The 16920-nt window shown below is 45.4% G+C and overlaps 1 protein-coding gene across 7 annotated transcripts in view; it reads right to left on the reverse strand.

Annotated features, from left to right (window-relative positions):
* Window positions 1–16920, reverse strand: part of CCDC181 (coiled-coil domain containing 181) — a 326883-nt gene that overhangs the window by 41302 nt on the left and 268661 nt on the right. The window contains exon 5 of one of the 7 annotated variants that reach the window (XM_033942641.1): window positions 15533–15648. The exons of the other annotated variants lie outside the window; for them this stretch is intronic. Within the exon in view, the coding sequence (XP_033798532.1) occupies window positions 15589–15648 (60 nt within the window). The 3' untranslated portion in view covers window positions 15533–15588. Of the gene's footprint in view, window positions 1–15532; window positions 15649–16920 lie in introns of those variants that run through there. 7 annotated transcript variants of the gene reach the window in all.

Genomic DNA, 16920 nt, shown 5'->3' on the forward strand with positions numbered 1-16920 from the left:
GAGAGGGGACATATCTGTTGGGGTTGGGTTTGCATTCTCTCTATACTTATTTGAACTATGGGGGTGTTTAAATTAGTTTCTTATAACATTAGGGGTCTCAATTCCCCTAATAAAAGAAGGGCCTTTTATAGGGAATTGTTCCGTTTGAGGGCTGATGTTTGCTTTGTCCAGGAAACTCATTTACTACAGTCCCATGAATCCTTGGTTGGGGATCATAGGTTCCCGCAGGCATTTTGGGCTTCCCGGGTGGGCACTTCCAAGAGGTGCGGGGTGGGTATCCTTATCCGTAAGGGGATCCGCTGTGAGGTGCATAGGGTGGTGAGGGATCTTCAGGGCAGATACATCATGCTGGAGGCGATGATTGAGGGGATCTTGTACTCCCTGGTAAATGTTTATGCCCCCAATGAGGGCCAGGGGATCTTCTTCAGTGAGTTGGTCCCTCGGATCCTCAAGTTTAAGGGGGGGCCCTGGTTCTCGGGGGAGATTTCAATCTTACGGTGACTCCGTGCTTGGATAATTCGGGGAGGGCGGATCATTATGGGAGAAGGGATCGTAAACTGTTGCGTGAGGCGTTGGCCGGTTTGAATGTAGTGGATTGCTGGAGGTGGCTCCATCCTTCGGTGAAGGACTTTACCTACTTTTCGGGTATACACTCCTCTTATTTCAGAATTGATTATGTTTTTGTGGAGAGGGGACTTCTCCGGAGGGTGGAGTCTGCAGGGATTGAATCCCTTACGTGGTCGGACCATGCCCCGGTGTGGTTGCGATTCCAGGGGGTGGGTGGGGGGGAAGGACGGAAATTTTGGCGTTTTAATGATAGTCTCCTGGATGACCCAGAGGTGGGAATGCAGATTGAAGGGTGGATACAAGAATATCTAGATGTGAACGTGGAGTGTGGAGCCTCGTTGGAGGCGGTTTGGGAGGGGTTAAAGGCTACCCTTAGGGGCAGGCTGATAGCCCTGTCGTCGGCTCGGCAACGTAAAAGGCGGGAGGAGGCAGCTGGTCTGTTGAATGTTATTGGTAGGTTGGAAAGTTTACACAAGCGTTCCCCTTGGAATGTGGTGTTGCGGGAGCGCTTACTTCAGGCCCGTAGGGATCTCCAGGCTTTGGATTTGGATAGATTACACCATAATTTACAGCTCCTCCAGCAGAGATATTTTGAATTTTCCAATAAAGCTAGTCGCCTGGTTGCACATCGTCTTAAGGTGAGACAGACGCGAAATCAGATCCTTTCAATCCGGGCGGCCTCTGGGGAAGTGTTACAGACTGAGGAAGCTATACGGGCTCGGTTTGTGGATTATTATTCACAACTCTATACCCCAGAAGCTTCAGGGCCCTTCCGGGACCAGGCTGCTTATGTGACTTCAGCTGGGTTGCCCCAGATTGCACAGGGTGATGTGGCACGGCTGGACCATCCTCTTACATTGATTGAGGCTCGTAGTGCGCTGCGTTCGATGAAAATTGGTAAGTCCCCTGGATTGGATGGTTTTACCGTTCGGTACTACAAACGTTTTCAAGATCTGCTGCTGCCCCCTTTGTTGCGTTTTCTCAATTCTTTGCAAGGGAATAGCGCCCTCCCCTTCTTTATGCTCTTGGCGGGGGTGACAGTGTTGGCCAAGGAGGGGAAGGATCCCCTCCAATGTGCCTCCTATAGACCGATATCCCTATTGGGGGTGGATACTAAGATCTTCACGCGCATTCTGGCGGACAGATTGATGAGTTGGATCCCTCGGCTGATCCATCCGGATCAGTCGGGATTTGTGGTTGGTAGACAGGTGGGTGATAACACACGTAGGGTCTACAATTTGTATGACCGGGCCAGGGGGGGGGGTGAGAGAAACGGTGTTTCTGTCTATCGATGCTGAAAAGGCATTTGATAGAGTTTCTTGGCCTTTCTTATTTCAGGTCTTGGAGTCTGTGGGTCTGGGCCCGAGAATGCGGGACTGGATTCGGGTCCTATATAGTGGACCTCTGAGTTGCATAAAGGTGAATGGTAGCTATTCGGAGACTTTTTCTCTAGCAAGGGGAACACGTCAGGGGTGTCCCCTCTCTCCGCTTCTTTTTGCTTTGACAGTGGAACCCCTGGCGCAGCGTGTGCGAATGAATCCGGATATTAAGGGGGTCACGGTGCCGGGAGGGGATTTTAAGCTGGCTCTGTTTGCGGATGATATTTTGTTTACGGTGGAAGACCCGGCAACTTCTCTGCCGGCCATATTGCGGGAGTTGGAGACCTATGGGGAGGTGTCGGGATTTCGGGTCAATGTTGGTAAATCGGAGCTCCTCAACATTAACTTGCCGGCTGACCGGGTTTCCTATCTCCGAGATAGGTATCCGTTTCGGTGGGTTGCCCATTCATTGCGCTATCTAGGGGTTTACTTTGGACCGCCGGGAGTGAAGTTATATGACCTCAACTTCCCGCCGCTCTTTCGTCGCATTCGCCAAGATTTACTTAATTGGAAAGATCAGTATTTTTCTTGGTTGGGCCGGGTGGCCATAGTGAAGATGATGATTCTGCCTCGCTTGTTGTTCCTCTTTCAGGTATTACCTCTTTGGGTGGATAGGAAAATTTTGGAGGGGGTACAGCGGCATATCTTTGAATTTATTTGGGCTGGTAGACGACCAAGGGTGAGTAGGAAGGTCTTGTGCATGGGGAGAGGGGACGGGGGGTTGGGGGTCCCGGACGTGGTGAAATACTTTCAAGCTGCCCAGCTGCGCGCCCTGCTGGAATGGCAGACGCAGACACCGAAACTGTGGGTGGAAATTGAGCAACGGTTGAGTGTGGGGGTGCCTTTGTTACATCGGCCGTGGGTGCCTGGTAGGGCGAGCCTGACGGGGGGGGGGGGTATCCTCGGTGGTGACCTCCTTGAGGGTATGGAATCAGACCAAAGCTTGTTTACTGGGGAGTAAGCGACATTCCTGGTATACTCCATTGAGATATAACCCTGGCTTTCCACCGGGAGGGGATGGGGGAGTGTTTGCCGATTGGGAGTCACGGGGCTTGGTTTGTGTGGGGCAGCTGTGGGACCCGGTTTTGGGCGGGGTTAGGCCCTTTACGGAACTTAGAGGCAAATATGGGCTTGGGATACGGGATTGGTTCCCCTACATGCAGGTTCTCCATTATATTAGGTCCTCGGGTATTTTGGGAGACTTGAGGGGTGGTAAGACGCCCTTTGAGCTATTATTGGGCCCAGTGCTTCGGAAGGGAGCTCTCTCTGCGGTCTATAGGTGTCTTAATTGTCGGGGGGCTCCCCTTCCGTATATGAAGGCCTGGGAGGATGATTGTGGTTCTGCTATTTCTTGGGACACTTGGGGAGACATATGGGCGGAGATCTCCTCGGCGGGTATAGCCGCTTTGCTGATTGAAAACGGATATAAGGTGCTTTTCCGATGGTATTATACCCCTCAGACTGTGGCTCGCTGGCAGGGGGGGGCAAGTGTGCTTTGCTGGAGGGGCTGTGGGGAGGTAGGTACCTACTTTCATATGTGGTGGCAGTGTGGGCGGGTGTGTGGATTCTGGACGGAGGTCTTTGCTCGGGTATCTCGGATCCTGGCTGTCCAGATTCCGGCCGATTGGCGACACGCCTTGTTGTTTTGGCATCAATTGGACCTGGCCAGGGGTGACTCCTTGTTCTGTAAATTAGCATTCACTGCTGCTAGATTGGCCATTGCCTCTCAATGGAATCAGGTGCCTCCTCCCACGTGGGCCCTGGTGGAGCAACGTTTGCTTACCTGGCAGAATTTATATCACTTAACGGCTTTGAGGCATGGTAAACTGCATGGCTATGCTCATGTATGGCGACAATTTCGGACTTCTGTGGGGGTATGTGGTAGGGGTGGTCGAGGGCCCTGAACTGTTCTTAGAATTGAACTGGTGGTTTATGTTTGGTATAGACTGTTCTCAACCTTATTGAATGCTGTGGGTATTGTGTTTTGTCCCTGGGGGGGGGGAGGGGGGGTATTGGTTGTGTATGGGTGGAATTTCTAGCTTGTTATTCTTGGTTTGTACAACTCGCACATGTCTCTATTGCTGATTGTCTTTCTGTGAGCGGTTTTGGGGTGTGATATTTTGCTCTTTGTATATTTGTTCTTGCATTACATGTGCAATTGCTATGTATTGTTTGCTGTGTTTTTTCAATAAAAGCTTTTCAATTTAAAAAAAAAAATACGTGTGAGCAGGAAGGCAAAAGGCATAAATGAAGAGCGTTTGAAAAAGACAACGACTTAGCTCCGCAAAAAACACAACTGAGGAGCTGTGCACCTACGTCGGGCAGGAAGGCACTCGCGCATGCGCAGTGTGGACTATCACAAACTTTCTAAAATAATTAAAGTGGCAATGCACTTTTAAAGTGTCCGTACCAGGGCTCCGTGGATGACATCACCCACATGTGAGAATATGTTGCCTGCTTGTCCTGGGATAATCTATGTTCTCCCCTGCCACAGTCAAACAAATGCTACAGTATAAAAATTGCTGGGCCAATGAGAGCTGCCTTGGAGAGGCAGGTCCACCATGATCCACCCTAGAATCACCTTTGGCCGCCCCATGAAGGTCAGGGAAGACTAGGCATTGGTATCTCTCACTAGTAGAGCCAACCTCTGGAGTAGAGCAAGTAGACAGAAGATAGGTAGGGAGAGAGCTGGCACAGAGATGAATGAATGTTGTGTGCACCACTAGCTGGTGAAGCAGGGAGGTCAGGGTCTGATTTAGGGTCTGGAGCTCCAAAGCAATGACCCCATGACTTTAACTGATGTTACTCAGTCCATCTTGTACTATAGCTCCCAGTTCCTGAACATCCCTCCAGAGGCCACAGATCTCTACTTTGAAGAGGAAGCATTGCTGTCAGATGTCACTTGCTATCACTGATTGCCCTATAGCTGCTCAGGGACACTGATTGAAAGCATTAGTGTGTCCTCTGCCTTGACCTTCTAATGTTAGTTATCCTCTGCAGGCATTCCTCATTCTCCACTTCCTCTTCCTTGGCTGAATCTCTTCCACTGCAGCTTTAATATCCTCAACCTACCTCTGTGATCATTTTCCTCTCCAGTAACATCATGTGGACTCCAGATTCTTCTTCCAGTTTTGGGTCCTTGATGCAGTCAGATGATGGTGGTAGCTACTGCTTGTTTGATGCCCAAGAATTGGAGGAATCAGCTTTGTTATTCCTGTTGCCCTCTTCACCAGCGAGATGTACCATTGCAGCCTTCGCATGATAAAGATAAGTGGGACATTGGTAAGGACAGAGTTGTGACAAAATAGAAGTTTGCTGCCAAGGAATGGCCCAGAATAGATTCTCAATAACAGATCACAGAAATTGGATGTAGCATTGTCATTTATAGTATTGTTGTTGAAAAACAGGAGCTTTAGCACAATATCCCCCTAATTCTATAAGTTGGGTGCCCAATTTTATGCTTAGAGTGTTAAAGTTGGGGAGAGAATTACCTGGTGGTGGCAAGTTACAGAGAGACAGGAGTCTTCTGGAGAGCTGGTGCGGAACAGAAGGCATCTAGTGAGACAACCTCGTCATCAGGAGTTTTGTCAGGCTTAAAAGTCTAGTGTCTTACAAAATGTTGTCACAGGGTGTGTCCAAAGTAGCATGCCTTGTCTCTTGGGAGCCCCTTGGAGCTCTGTGGAGCAACATGGAATTTGTGGAGATTATTTCCTCTGTGGTCTGAACTATAGGAAAGAGAAAGGGAGCCATGAAAAAGGTCTCAACTCCTGCAGCAGTTGGCCCAATGGATCAATAGAGCACAGTTACTTACTGTAACAGGTGTTATCCAGGGACAGCAGGCAGATATTCTCACATATGGGGTGACGTAATCCATGGAGCCCGGTATGAACAATGGGTAAGTGTATTGCCACTTTAAGTTTTAAGAAACTTCGTGACTGCCTGCACCATGCATGCACGCCTGCCTTTCTGCCTGCCGAGGCGCATGGCACCTCAGTTCTGTTAGCAAGCTAAGAACCCAACCACGGGAGGTGGGAGGGTTGGGAGAATATCTGCCTGTCATCTCTGGATAACACGTTACGGTAAGTAACTGTGCTTTATCCTAGGACAAGCAAGCAGCATATTCTCACATATGGGACTCCCTAGCTTACTACAGAGGGATGAAGGGAGAGTTGGCCTTTAAGAAAATTAATTTTGTAAAAACTGCTTGGCCAAAGTGCCCATCTCGTCTGGAATATGATTCCAAAAAGTAGTGAGATGTGAACATGTGAACTGAGGACCAAGTAGCTGCTTTACAGATTTATTCAATGGAAGTGGAACGCAATAATGCAACTGAAGCTGCCATAGCTCAGACTTTGTGCTGTTACAAGCTCCCCGAGCTTTAGCCCAGCCTGAGCATAGCAGAAGGAAATACAGTCCGCAAGCCATGTGGAAATAGTTATCTTGGTAACTAGGTGGCCCAATCTGTTGGAGATGTCCTGTGAGACTGAGTCCTTTGTAAATAATAAGCTAATGCTAGTTTGCAGTCCAAGGTATGAAGAGCTGCTTCTCCAGGGTGAGGCTTTTGAAAGAAAATTGGAAGCACAATTGATTGATTCAAATGAAACAAGAGATTGAACCGCAAGTGATTTATTGTTGATTTGAACATGAAAAGCACTGATAGCACTAAGGTGAACTCTGACTGAAATGGTTTTAAGACGTGAGTTGGATAAGTGCAGAAAGTATTCCAACACTGAAGGTATGGAGGAGGATGAAGCATCTTGATGATGAAGAGTACACCATGCTGAAAACCGTGTCCATTTCTGTTGGTAGCACCTCTGTGTAGAAGGTTTTCTGGATGCTTCTAAAATGAGTTTGACTGAATCAGAGAGATCAGCTTCTACTGGAGTCAGGCTGAGAGGTACCAAGCTGTCAGGTACAACGACTGCAGATTGGGATGTAAAAGAGACCCTTGACTCTGAGTTAGAAGAGATGGAAAGATCTGCAGGGTTATTGGATCTTTGACCTTGAGTTGAAGTAGAAGGAAGTACCATGGTTGTCTGGGCCACCGAGGGGCTATGAGGATCATAGTAGCTGATTCTTGCTTGAGCTTGACCAGTGTTTTGAGAATGAGAGGAATTGGAGGGAAAGCATAAAAGAACTTGCCCGTCCTATCTAGGAGAAAGGCATCTGCCTCCAGACACTGAGGAGAGAATTGCTTAGAACAAAATTGAGGTAGTTTGTGATTGCTGGGGGATGCAAAAAGGTCCATCTGAGGACTCCCCCAAAGAGAGAATATCCGATGCAAGACTTTGGAGTGGAGTGTACACTCGTGCGGTCGAAGATATCTGCTAAGTTTGTCAGCAAGTGTATTTTGTGCTGCTTGAACATAGACAGCTTTGAGATATATGTTTTGAACAATTGCCCAGGTCCAAATCTTATCGGCTTCCTGGCAGAGAGTCCGAGAACTCATCACTCCTTGCCTGTTTATGTAATTCATTGTGACTTGATTGTCCGAATGGACCAGGAGGATGTGATTGGATATGTTGTGTTGAAAAGTCTTCAGAGCATTACAAATCGCTCTGAGTTCCAAAAGGTTTATGTGGCGCTTCTGTTCTTGTGCAGACCAGTGATCTTGTATCCAGAGACTGTTCAGGTAAGCTTCCCAAGCATACATGGATGAGTCTGTGGTCAGGACCTTTGATGAATTTATGCACCACTGAAGAGACTGACAAAGCACTGATGTGACTGTAAAGCTCTATGAGAATGGATTGAAAGCTTAAGACCATTGGATTAGAGTTATTACCCACTATTCTTGGATAGAGTTATTACCCGTTATAATCCATTTCATACTCTACGATCAGAGGATAAAAATCTTCTCACTATTCCATCCCTGCGAACAATCAACACCAGGCGTAACACACTTTTCTCAGTCATTGCCCCTCAAATTTGGAATCTGCTACCAGCCATGGTAAGGGAAGAAAAAACACTTGAAAAGTTTAAAGGGAAATTAAAAAGTTACCTATTCAAGGACGCTTTTGATTAATTCATCCTAGAGCAAACCTGACATTGATTGATATAATTCCCTCTTGTCATTTCCCTTCTCCATTCTCTTTCCTATACCAATTGAAATTCCTCCTTTTACTTTCCTCTTCTTTGAAATGTGTCAGCGTTCCCCCAATAAATTGTTTGTTTTTCCTATTTTTAATTGTTCATTGCTTTGAAATTTCTGAAAAAGCGATTTTATCAAATTTTAAATTAACTTGAAACTTGAGACACCAGAGACCACTGAGCTGTTCTGAGATGAAGTCTCACAAAGGGAGTAACATGAACCGTAGACACCAAATGGCCCAATAGTCTCATAATTTGTCTGGCTGAGATGAACTGAAGATGGTATGCTTGACTGTCTTGGTTGAGGTAGGAATGCCCTGAGTTAAACAGTATCGAGCAGGACCATCTTGTCTGGAACAGGATTCTAGACAATAGTGAGATGTGAATGTGTGAATCAAGGACCAAATAGCTGCTTTGTAAATTTCATCAATGGGAGTTAGATGTAAGAAAGCTAATGATGCTGCTATAGCTCATACTTTGTATGCTGTAATGCATCCCTCAAGCTGGAGCTCAGCCTGAGCATAACAAAAGGAAATACAGTGGTAACTCGGAAACCGAACTTAATCCATTCCCGAACTCACTTCGAGTTCCGAAACATTTGAGTTCCAAGACAATTGTTCCCATTGAAAACAATAAAAACTCCATTAATCCGTTCTGGTACCTCGGAATCCGAATGTAATCCATTCCCAAACTCAGTTCGATTTCCAAGACAATTGTTCCCATTGAAAACAATAGAAATGGCATTAATCCATTCCTGAACTCAATTCGAGTTCTAAAGACAAGTTTTCCCATTGAAAACAATATAAACTGTATTTTCAAATAAATATAACAGTAAACACACTAGTTTTGTTTTGTAATGTTTTATTCATAACACTCTCAGTACAGTAGAGTAATTTTCAGTATAGTAATGTAAAGAAACCAGTCTGTGAAAAAGAAAAGCAAGCAAGCTGGACTTATTTTTCAAAGGCTTCTGTGTTACCAGTCTTGTCCGCTGCTTCTTATTGTGTTAGACACTACAGTGCTGAAGCTAGGCAACTGAACATGGGACAACTACTGTTCTTGCAATTCCAGAGCCCTGAAGAAATTATTAGCTTATCATGAAACGTTTGCCATCGTCTAGTTTCAGCGCTGTAGCATTTAAAATAATAAGAAGCAGTGGACAAGACCGGCAACACCGAAGCCTCTGTGAAATAAGTCCAGCTTGTTTTGTAATTTTTTATTCATAACACTCTTAGATACTGTATTAACCAATGATACTGTAATACAGTACTGTACAGTAGAGTAATGTTCAGTACAGTAATTTAAAATAACCAATGATTACCAATCATGATTTGGAACCTGGAACATGAGGTAGATTATTGCTAGAAAGGCAAGTCACTTTCCAGATTATCCTCTAGTGGTTCAGGTGGAGATAGAATGTGAAAGCATGTGTTACCAGGCAGGTGTCTTCATTCTGCTCCTTTTTAGGCTCTTTACCAAGGTACCACTTGTAGAGGGCTTGGGATCACCTTCTGTGTTGGCATCAGATAGTTCAGATGGTTGTGGTGTCTTCATTCTGCTCCTTAGAAACATAGAAAATGACGGCAAAAAAGGGCCACAGCCCATCAAGTCTGCCCACTCTAATGACCCACCCCCCCTAATTTCTTCCATGAAGAGATCCCACATGCTTATCCCATTTTTTCTTAAAATCTGGCATGCTGCTGGCCTCGATTACCTGCAGTGGAAGATCATTCCAATGATCAACCACCCTTTCGGTGAAGAAATACTGTCTGTTGTCGCCATGAAGTTTCCCACTCCTGATTTTCAACGGTGCCCTCTTGTTGCCGTGGGTCCTTTAAGAAAAAAGATATCTTATTTCACCTCGATACGGCCCGTGATATATTTGAATGTCTCAATCATGTCTCGTCTCTCTCTCTGCGCTCCTCGAGTGAGTATAGCTGCAACTTACCCAGCCGTTCCTCATACGGGAGATCCTTGAGTCCCGAGAACATCCTGGTGGCCATTCGCTAAACCGACTCAACTCTCAGAACATCTTTTTGGTAATGTGGCCTCCAGAATTGTACACAATATTCCAGATGAGGTCTCACCATGGATCTGGAATATTGTTGTTAGACTCTGGAATATTGTTGTAAGGCTCTTTGCCAAGGTACCACTTGTAGAGGGCTTGGGGTCACCTTCTGTTTTGATATCAGGTGGTTCAGATGGTTCTGGTCTCTGTATTCTGGTGGTGTCTTTTGCGAACCAACGTTCCAAAGTGGTTTGATGATGACGACCTTTTTGAACTTTTCTAAAATGTTCAATGATATTATCATTGAATAAGTTAACACACCTGCTAACAAGGGCTTTATCGGGGTGCCACTTCTCTACAACTGCCTGTGTTTTTGACCACATGCTGAGCAGATCCTTGATTTCAGCTGTGGGTATGGTACCTGCGTCTCCCTCTTCCTCCCCTGAATAAATTTCTTGGGCTACTTCTTTCTGCTGCTGGTTGAGGTGCTGAAGTTCTTCCGTTGTCAGCTCTGTCTTGTGATCATCCACTAACTTGTTGACATCCTCTTTGCTGACTTCCAAACCCATGGATTTGCTAAAGATATGATGTCAGGAACAACAGGTGGTTCTTCAAAGTCTTTAATGTTCCTTTCAGCAACACATTCTGGCCAGAGGTTTTTCCAGATAGAGACCAATGTTCTCAAAGACACTTCCCTCCATGCTTTCTCAATGATTGTTAGGCAATGGAGGATATTGTAGTGATCCTTCCAGAACTCTCGCAGAGTCAGTTCCGTTTCATTTGCAACTTCAAAACATCTCTGGAACATAACTTTTGAAGTTTGAGATCACCTGCTGATCCATTGGCTGTATAAGAGGAGTGGTACTGGGGGCCAAAAATTTGATCTCGATGAAGCTATATTCACCCACCAAATTATTCCCCAGCCCTGGTGGATGTGCTGGAGAATTGTTGAGGACAAGGAGAGCCTTGATCGGGAGCAAACTCATCGTGTATCCACTCAGTGAAGAACTGCCTGGTAATCCATGCTTTCACATTCGATAGCCACATAACATTAAGTTTGCTCTTTTTTTTTTTTTTCAATATCTTTATTAACAATTGCAAAGGAACATACATCCATGGGCAAACAGCCGGAACATAGCCATCAACAACAGTCGGGAACAACATAAAAAAGAAGGCCAACCAGAGAAATACACGGTACAAAGAAAAACCCCAGTAGTGCACGCCCATCACAATTGACATTTTGTGTTAAAACCCCTCCCCAACAACCACACATCTGCCATCGCACGCCCACACCACAAACCTCACCAAGCACCCCCCTCACAGTCCATCCAACATCCCTACAGCACCCACCCAGGCACACACATCCATACCTTACACGGTACAAAGAAAAACCCCAGTAGTGCAAGTTTGCTCTTAATGATGTTGTTCTTCTTAAAGATCCGTAGGTTTTCTGAATGGTATACAAGGAGAGGTTTGATCTTGCAGTCCCCACTAGCATTACAGCACACCAAAAGAGTAAGGCGGTCTTTCATTGGCTTATGATATGAGCTCTGCCTTTGACCTAGTTGAGCATGGGAAAATGCTACAATGCCTAGATGCAAGTGGTATTAGGGAAGAGGTGTTGGACTGGTTTCGAGGCTTCCTTATGTCCCTTACCTATCAAATACATTTCAATTACGATCTCTCTGATACCTGGAGCAATCCATCTGGCATACCGCAAGGGTCACCACTATCCCCATTGCTTTTCAATGTCTACATGTCCTCACTAGGTGCACAGTTGACCCAGCTGGGGATAAAATTATTTAGTTACGCAGATGACTTTACGATCATCATTCCATTTACTAACTCTCTCTCGGAAGTTACTCTCAAGGCATCAGAAGCACTAAATTTGATGGAGCAATGGATGACTGAATTCAAACTGAAACTTAATTCAGAAAAAACAAAATTTTTTGTAGCTTCGCCACACTCGCTTGACACCAAAACACCACTAAGCATCAATAAACTTAGTTATCCTATTCAGTCTACAATGAATGTATTGGGTGTAACACTAGACCAGTGCTTAACCATGAAGGACCAGGTAGACTCCTTAATCAGAAAGGGTTTTTTCACTCTCTGGAAACTTCGATCCATTCGAGCATATTTTGATATGTCAGCATTTAGAATCCTGGTACAATCCCTCGTACTGAGTCAACTTGATTACTGTAACATCACCTATTTAGCAATTTCCCAAAAGAAAATGCGACGATTACAATTGGTGCAAAATGCAGCGGTCAAACTAGTTTTCGGGCTGAAGAAGTTTGATCATGTGAAACCTTTCTACCGACAGCTGCATTGGCTACTGATGGAGGCATGCGTAAAGTTTAAGTTCGCCTGTTTCTGCTTTAAAGTACTATACGGTCTAGCCCCTAAACACATAACTGACCTTTTCTCCTTCTCAGCCAACAGACAAAAGAAAAGCTCACATTTGAACTTCATTTCCCCCCAGTTAGAGGATGTAAACTCAAAAGACACCATCAACACCTTTTCTCACATCAGGCAGCATTATGGGGTAAAGATCTAGAACAATTGTTTACGCCTACTACTTATGGGGAATTCAGGAAACGCCTAAAAACATATCTGTTCCTGAAGTATCTAGGCAGCTGACCCGTACAACTCTTTTTCCTCAATAACTGATCCCTTGAGCTGTTAATCACTAGCTTCCACCCTGTTAAGTTCAATCAATTTGTACCATCTTTTAATCTTTGTAAACCGCATAGAACTTCACGGTCCTGTAGATATAAACTGTTATTATTATTATTATTATGGCCGGGTACAGACTTTTCTTCCTTTGAGATGTATGTTTGCCTGGGCATCTTTTTCCAAAAGAGGCCAGTTTTGTCACAATTGAACACTTGGTTCGAAACATAGCCCTCACTGATCACAAACTCCTTAAACTCCTTTACAAACTCTTCAGCTGCTTCAAGATTAGAACTGGCTGCCTCCCCATGCATAACAACACTATGGATCCCAGTCCTTTTCTTAAAGTTCTCAAACCACCCTCTACTGGCTTTAAACTCCTCCTTTTCATCAGTAGTATCAGGCAGGCCTTTCACTAGATCATCGTGAAGAACTTTGGCTTTCTCACAAATGATTGTCTCTGAAATCACATCGCCAGCAAGCTGTCTTCCATTAATCCAAATAGAGAGCAATTTTTCTATTTCTTTCATGCTTTTTGATCTCCTAGAGGTCAGTGTAGTAACCCCTTTGGCCACATTAGCTGCTTTGATAGCTCCTTTATTTTCCAAAATTGTACACACAGTCGATTTAGGCATCCCAAACATAGCAGCAAGATCAACCAAACGTGTACCGCTTTCATGCTTAGCAATAAGCTCTTTCTTAACTTCAATTGTAGCTCTAACAGCTTTCCTCTTGCTTTTATTTTCCACTGGACACGTGACTAACATAGGTGGCCTGAGGGCTGTGCAGGAACAAGATCGGACCCACACGGCAGAAACAGCAAGACCAGGTCCCCTTGGCAGAAGCAGCAAGATTGGCTCAGTGGCAGAAACAGCAAGACCAGGTCCCCCTGGCAGAGGCAGCAAGATTGGCTCAGTGGCAGAAACAGCAAGACCAGGTCCCTTTGGCAGAGGCAGCAAGATTGGCTCAGTGGCAGAAACAGCAAGACCAGGTCCCCTTGGCAGAGGCAGCAAGATCGGGTCTCCCTGGCTGAGGCTGAAAGATTGGGTCCCCCTGGCTGAGGCTGCAAGATCGGGTCCTCTTGGCAGAGGCAGCAAGATCAGGTCCTCTTGGCAGAGGCAGCAAGATCGGGTCCCCCTGGCTGAGGCTGCAAGATCGGTTCCTCTTGGCAGAGGCAGCAAGATCAGGTCCTCTTGGCAGAGGCAGCAAGATCGGGTCCCCTTGGCTGAGACAGCAAGATCGGGTCCCCTTGGCTGAGGTAGCAAGATTGGGTCCCCCTGGCTGAGGTAGCAAGATTGGGTCCCCCTGGCTGAGGCAGCAAGATTGGGTCAGTGGCAGAAACAGCAAGACCAGGTCCCCTTGGCAGAGGCTGCAAGATTGGGTCCCCTTGGCAGAGGCAGCAAGATAGGGTCCCCTTGGCAGAGGCAGCAAGATTGGGTCCCCCTGGCTGAGGCAGCAAGATTGTGTCCCCCTGGCAGAGGCAGCAAGATTGGGTCCCCCGTGGCTGAAATAGCAAGATCAGTTCCCCCTGGCTGAAATAGCAAGATCAGTTCCCCCTGGCTGAGGCAGCAAGATCGGGCCCACCTGTCTGACACAGCAAGATCGGGTCCCCCTGGAAAAAGCAGCAAGTTCAGGCCCACCTGTCTGAGGCTGCAAGATCGGGTCTCCCTGGAAGAAGCAGCAAGATCGGTCCCATGTGGCAGAGGCAGCAAGATCCGAGCATACAGGAACTGCAACCATTGCTCAGCCCAAAGCTTTCCTCCCAGGCGGAAACAGGAAGCTGCGTTAGAGGGGAAGCTTTGGGCTGAGCAACGCTGGTTCGGATTCCAAAGAAGCGTTTGGATTCCGAGACAAAATTTACAAAAAAAATAAGTTCAGATTCCAAAACGTTCGAGTTCTGGGGCTTTCGGATTCTGAGGTACCACTGTACAGGCCATCAGCCATGCGGAAATAGTTCTCTTGGTTACAGGCTGGCCCAGTCTGTTAGGATCAAAAGAGATGAACAGTTGAGGTGAAGTCCTGTGCGGTTGAATCCTTTGTATGTAGTAAGCCAAGGCACACTTACAGTCCAATATATGAAGAGCTGTTTTACCAGGATGAAAATGAGGCTTTGGGAAGAAAACTGGAAGCACAATGGATTGATTTAGATGAAATTCCGTGACTACTTTTGGAAGGAATTTTGGCTAGGTCTGGAGAAGTACCTTATCATGATGAAAAACTATGTATGTTGGGTCAGAACCAATGCCTGAAGCTCACTCACTCTACAGGCGGTAGTGATAGAAATCAAGAAGACCACTTTCCAAGTGAGAAACTTAAGAGGAGTAGATGCCAGGGGTTCAAATTGTAGTTTAATCAAACTGTTGAGGACTACATTAAGATCCCAGACAACTGGAGGTGGCTTGAGCGGAGGTTTGGAGTTGAAAAGTTCTTTTATAAACCAGGAAACAAGTGGATGAATGGCTAGAGATTCATTGTTGACAGGAACATGAAAAGAACTAACAGCATTGAGGTGAACTTTGACCAAGGTGGTTTTCAGCCCAGAATTGGATATATGGAGAAGATAATCCAACATTGAAGGAAAAGAGGAGGAGGAAGCATCTTGATGATGGAGAGTACCACAAAAATGGAAGCATGTCCACTTCTGTTGACAGCATTGCTTAATAGAGGTTTTCTGGAAGCAGCTATAATCACTTGTACTGAGTCAGAGAGATTAAATTCTGCAGAGATTGCAAATTGGGATGTTAATAGAGATCCTTGACTCTGAGTGAGCAGAGATGAAAAGATTTGTAAAGGAATCGGATCCTTGTCAATCAGCTGAAGTAGAAGGGGGAGCTATCAGGATCATGGTGGCTGATTTGCTCTTGAGCTTGACTAAGGTCTTGAGAATGAGAAGGATTGGTGGAAATGCATAAAGGAATTTGTTCGTCCAATCTAGAAGAAATAATAATAATTTTATTCTTATATTCCGTCATACCGAAAAAGTTCTAGGCGGTTCACAACAAGGTGAGCTAATACATGGGATACAGATAAAATACAAATTAGAATAATGGACTTAAAAACAGATAAAAACAGAAAGCATTTACAATATAATGCAGAAAAGAAAACAACAGTTTAAAATTGGGGAAGCATTGTTGACAGTTTAAAAAGAGCTGTTAAATGCCGGCCAGACAGGCAATAAAATACCAGCATGTCAGGGAAAGAAGTAATGCATAGAACAGATAAAATACATCAAGATGAATATAAGGAACTTGATTGAAAAAATGAAGCAGAATGCATTAAGATACCAGCCTATCAAAGAGTTGAGTCTTTAACAATTTTCTAAAAGGCATCTGCTTTAAGACAATGAGGAGAGTACTATTTGGAGCAGAATTGAGGCAATTTGTGATTGAGGGAGAGAGACAAACAGGTCTATTTAAGGAATCCCCCTTAGTAAGAAGATGTGGTGCAAGACTTTGGAATTCAGAGTCCACTTGTGTGGTTGTAGAAATTTGCTGAGCTTGTCAGTATTCAGTTTACTTTGTACATATATGGCTGAGAAATATGTTTCGAGAATCACCCAGTTCCATATGTATTCTGCCTCTTGAGAGAGAGGGAGAGAGCCTGTTCCTCCTTGTTTGTTAATGTATTACATCCCTACTTCATTGTCTATTCGAACAAGGAGTACTTGGTTGGAAAGACTCTCTTGACAGATTTTTAGAGCATTGTGAATTGCCCATAGCTCTAACAGGTTGATGTGGAATGTCTGCTCTTAGAGCAGACCACCAGCCTTGTGTTCCGAGACTATCAAGGTAAGCCCCCAAGCATACATCCATGGTGAGTATATTCTGATGTGGAGGGACATGAAACAGCAGACCCCTGGAAAAATTTGACGGATCCGTCCACTACTGAAGGGATTAAAGTAGAGGTGAGGTGACTGTGATCTTTTGAGATAAGGGAACGAGAACTTGAGACCATTGAGATGATACAGTTCACTGATCTGATCTGAGATGATGTCTTGCAAAGGGGGTAACATGAGCTGTGGACAGGTTTGTTCATCCTCTCCAAGGTAGAGAGAACGAGAGGGCACTCTCTAAAGTTAAAAGGGGATAGATTCCATACAAACGTAAGGAAGTTCTTCTTCACCCAGAGAGTGGTAGAAAACTGGAACACTCTTCCGGAGGCTGTTATAGGGGAAAACACCCTCCAGGGATTCAAGACAAAGTT

This window comes from Geotrypetes seraphini, chromosome 4, assembly GCF_902459505.1.
Source record: "Geotrypetes seraphini chromosome 4, aGeoSer1.1, whole genome shotgun sequence".
NCBI lineage: Eukaryota > Metazoa > Chordata > Amphibia > Gymnophiona > Dermophiidae > Geotrypetes > Geotrypetes seraphini.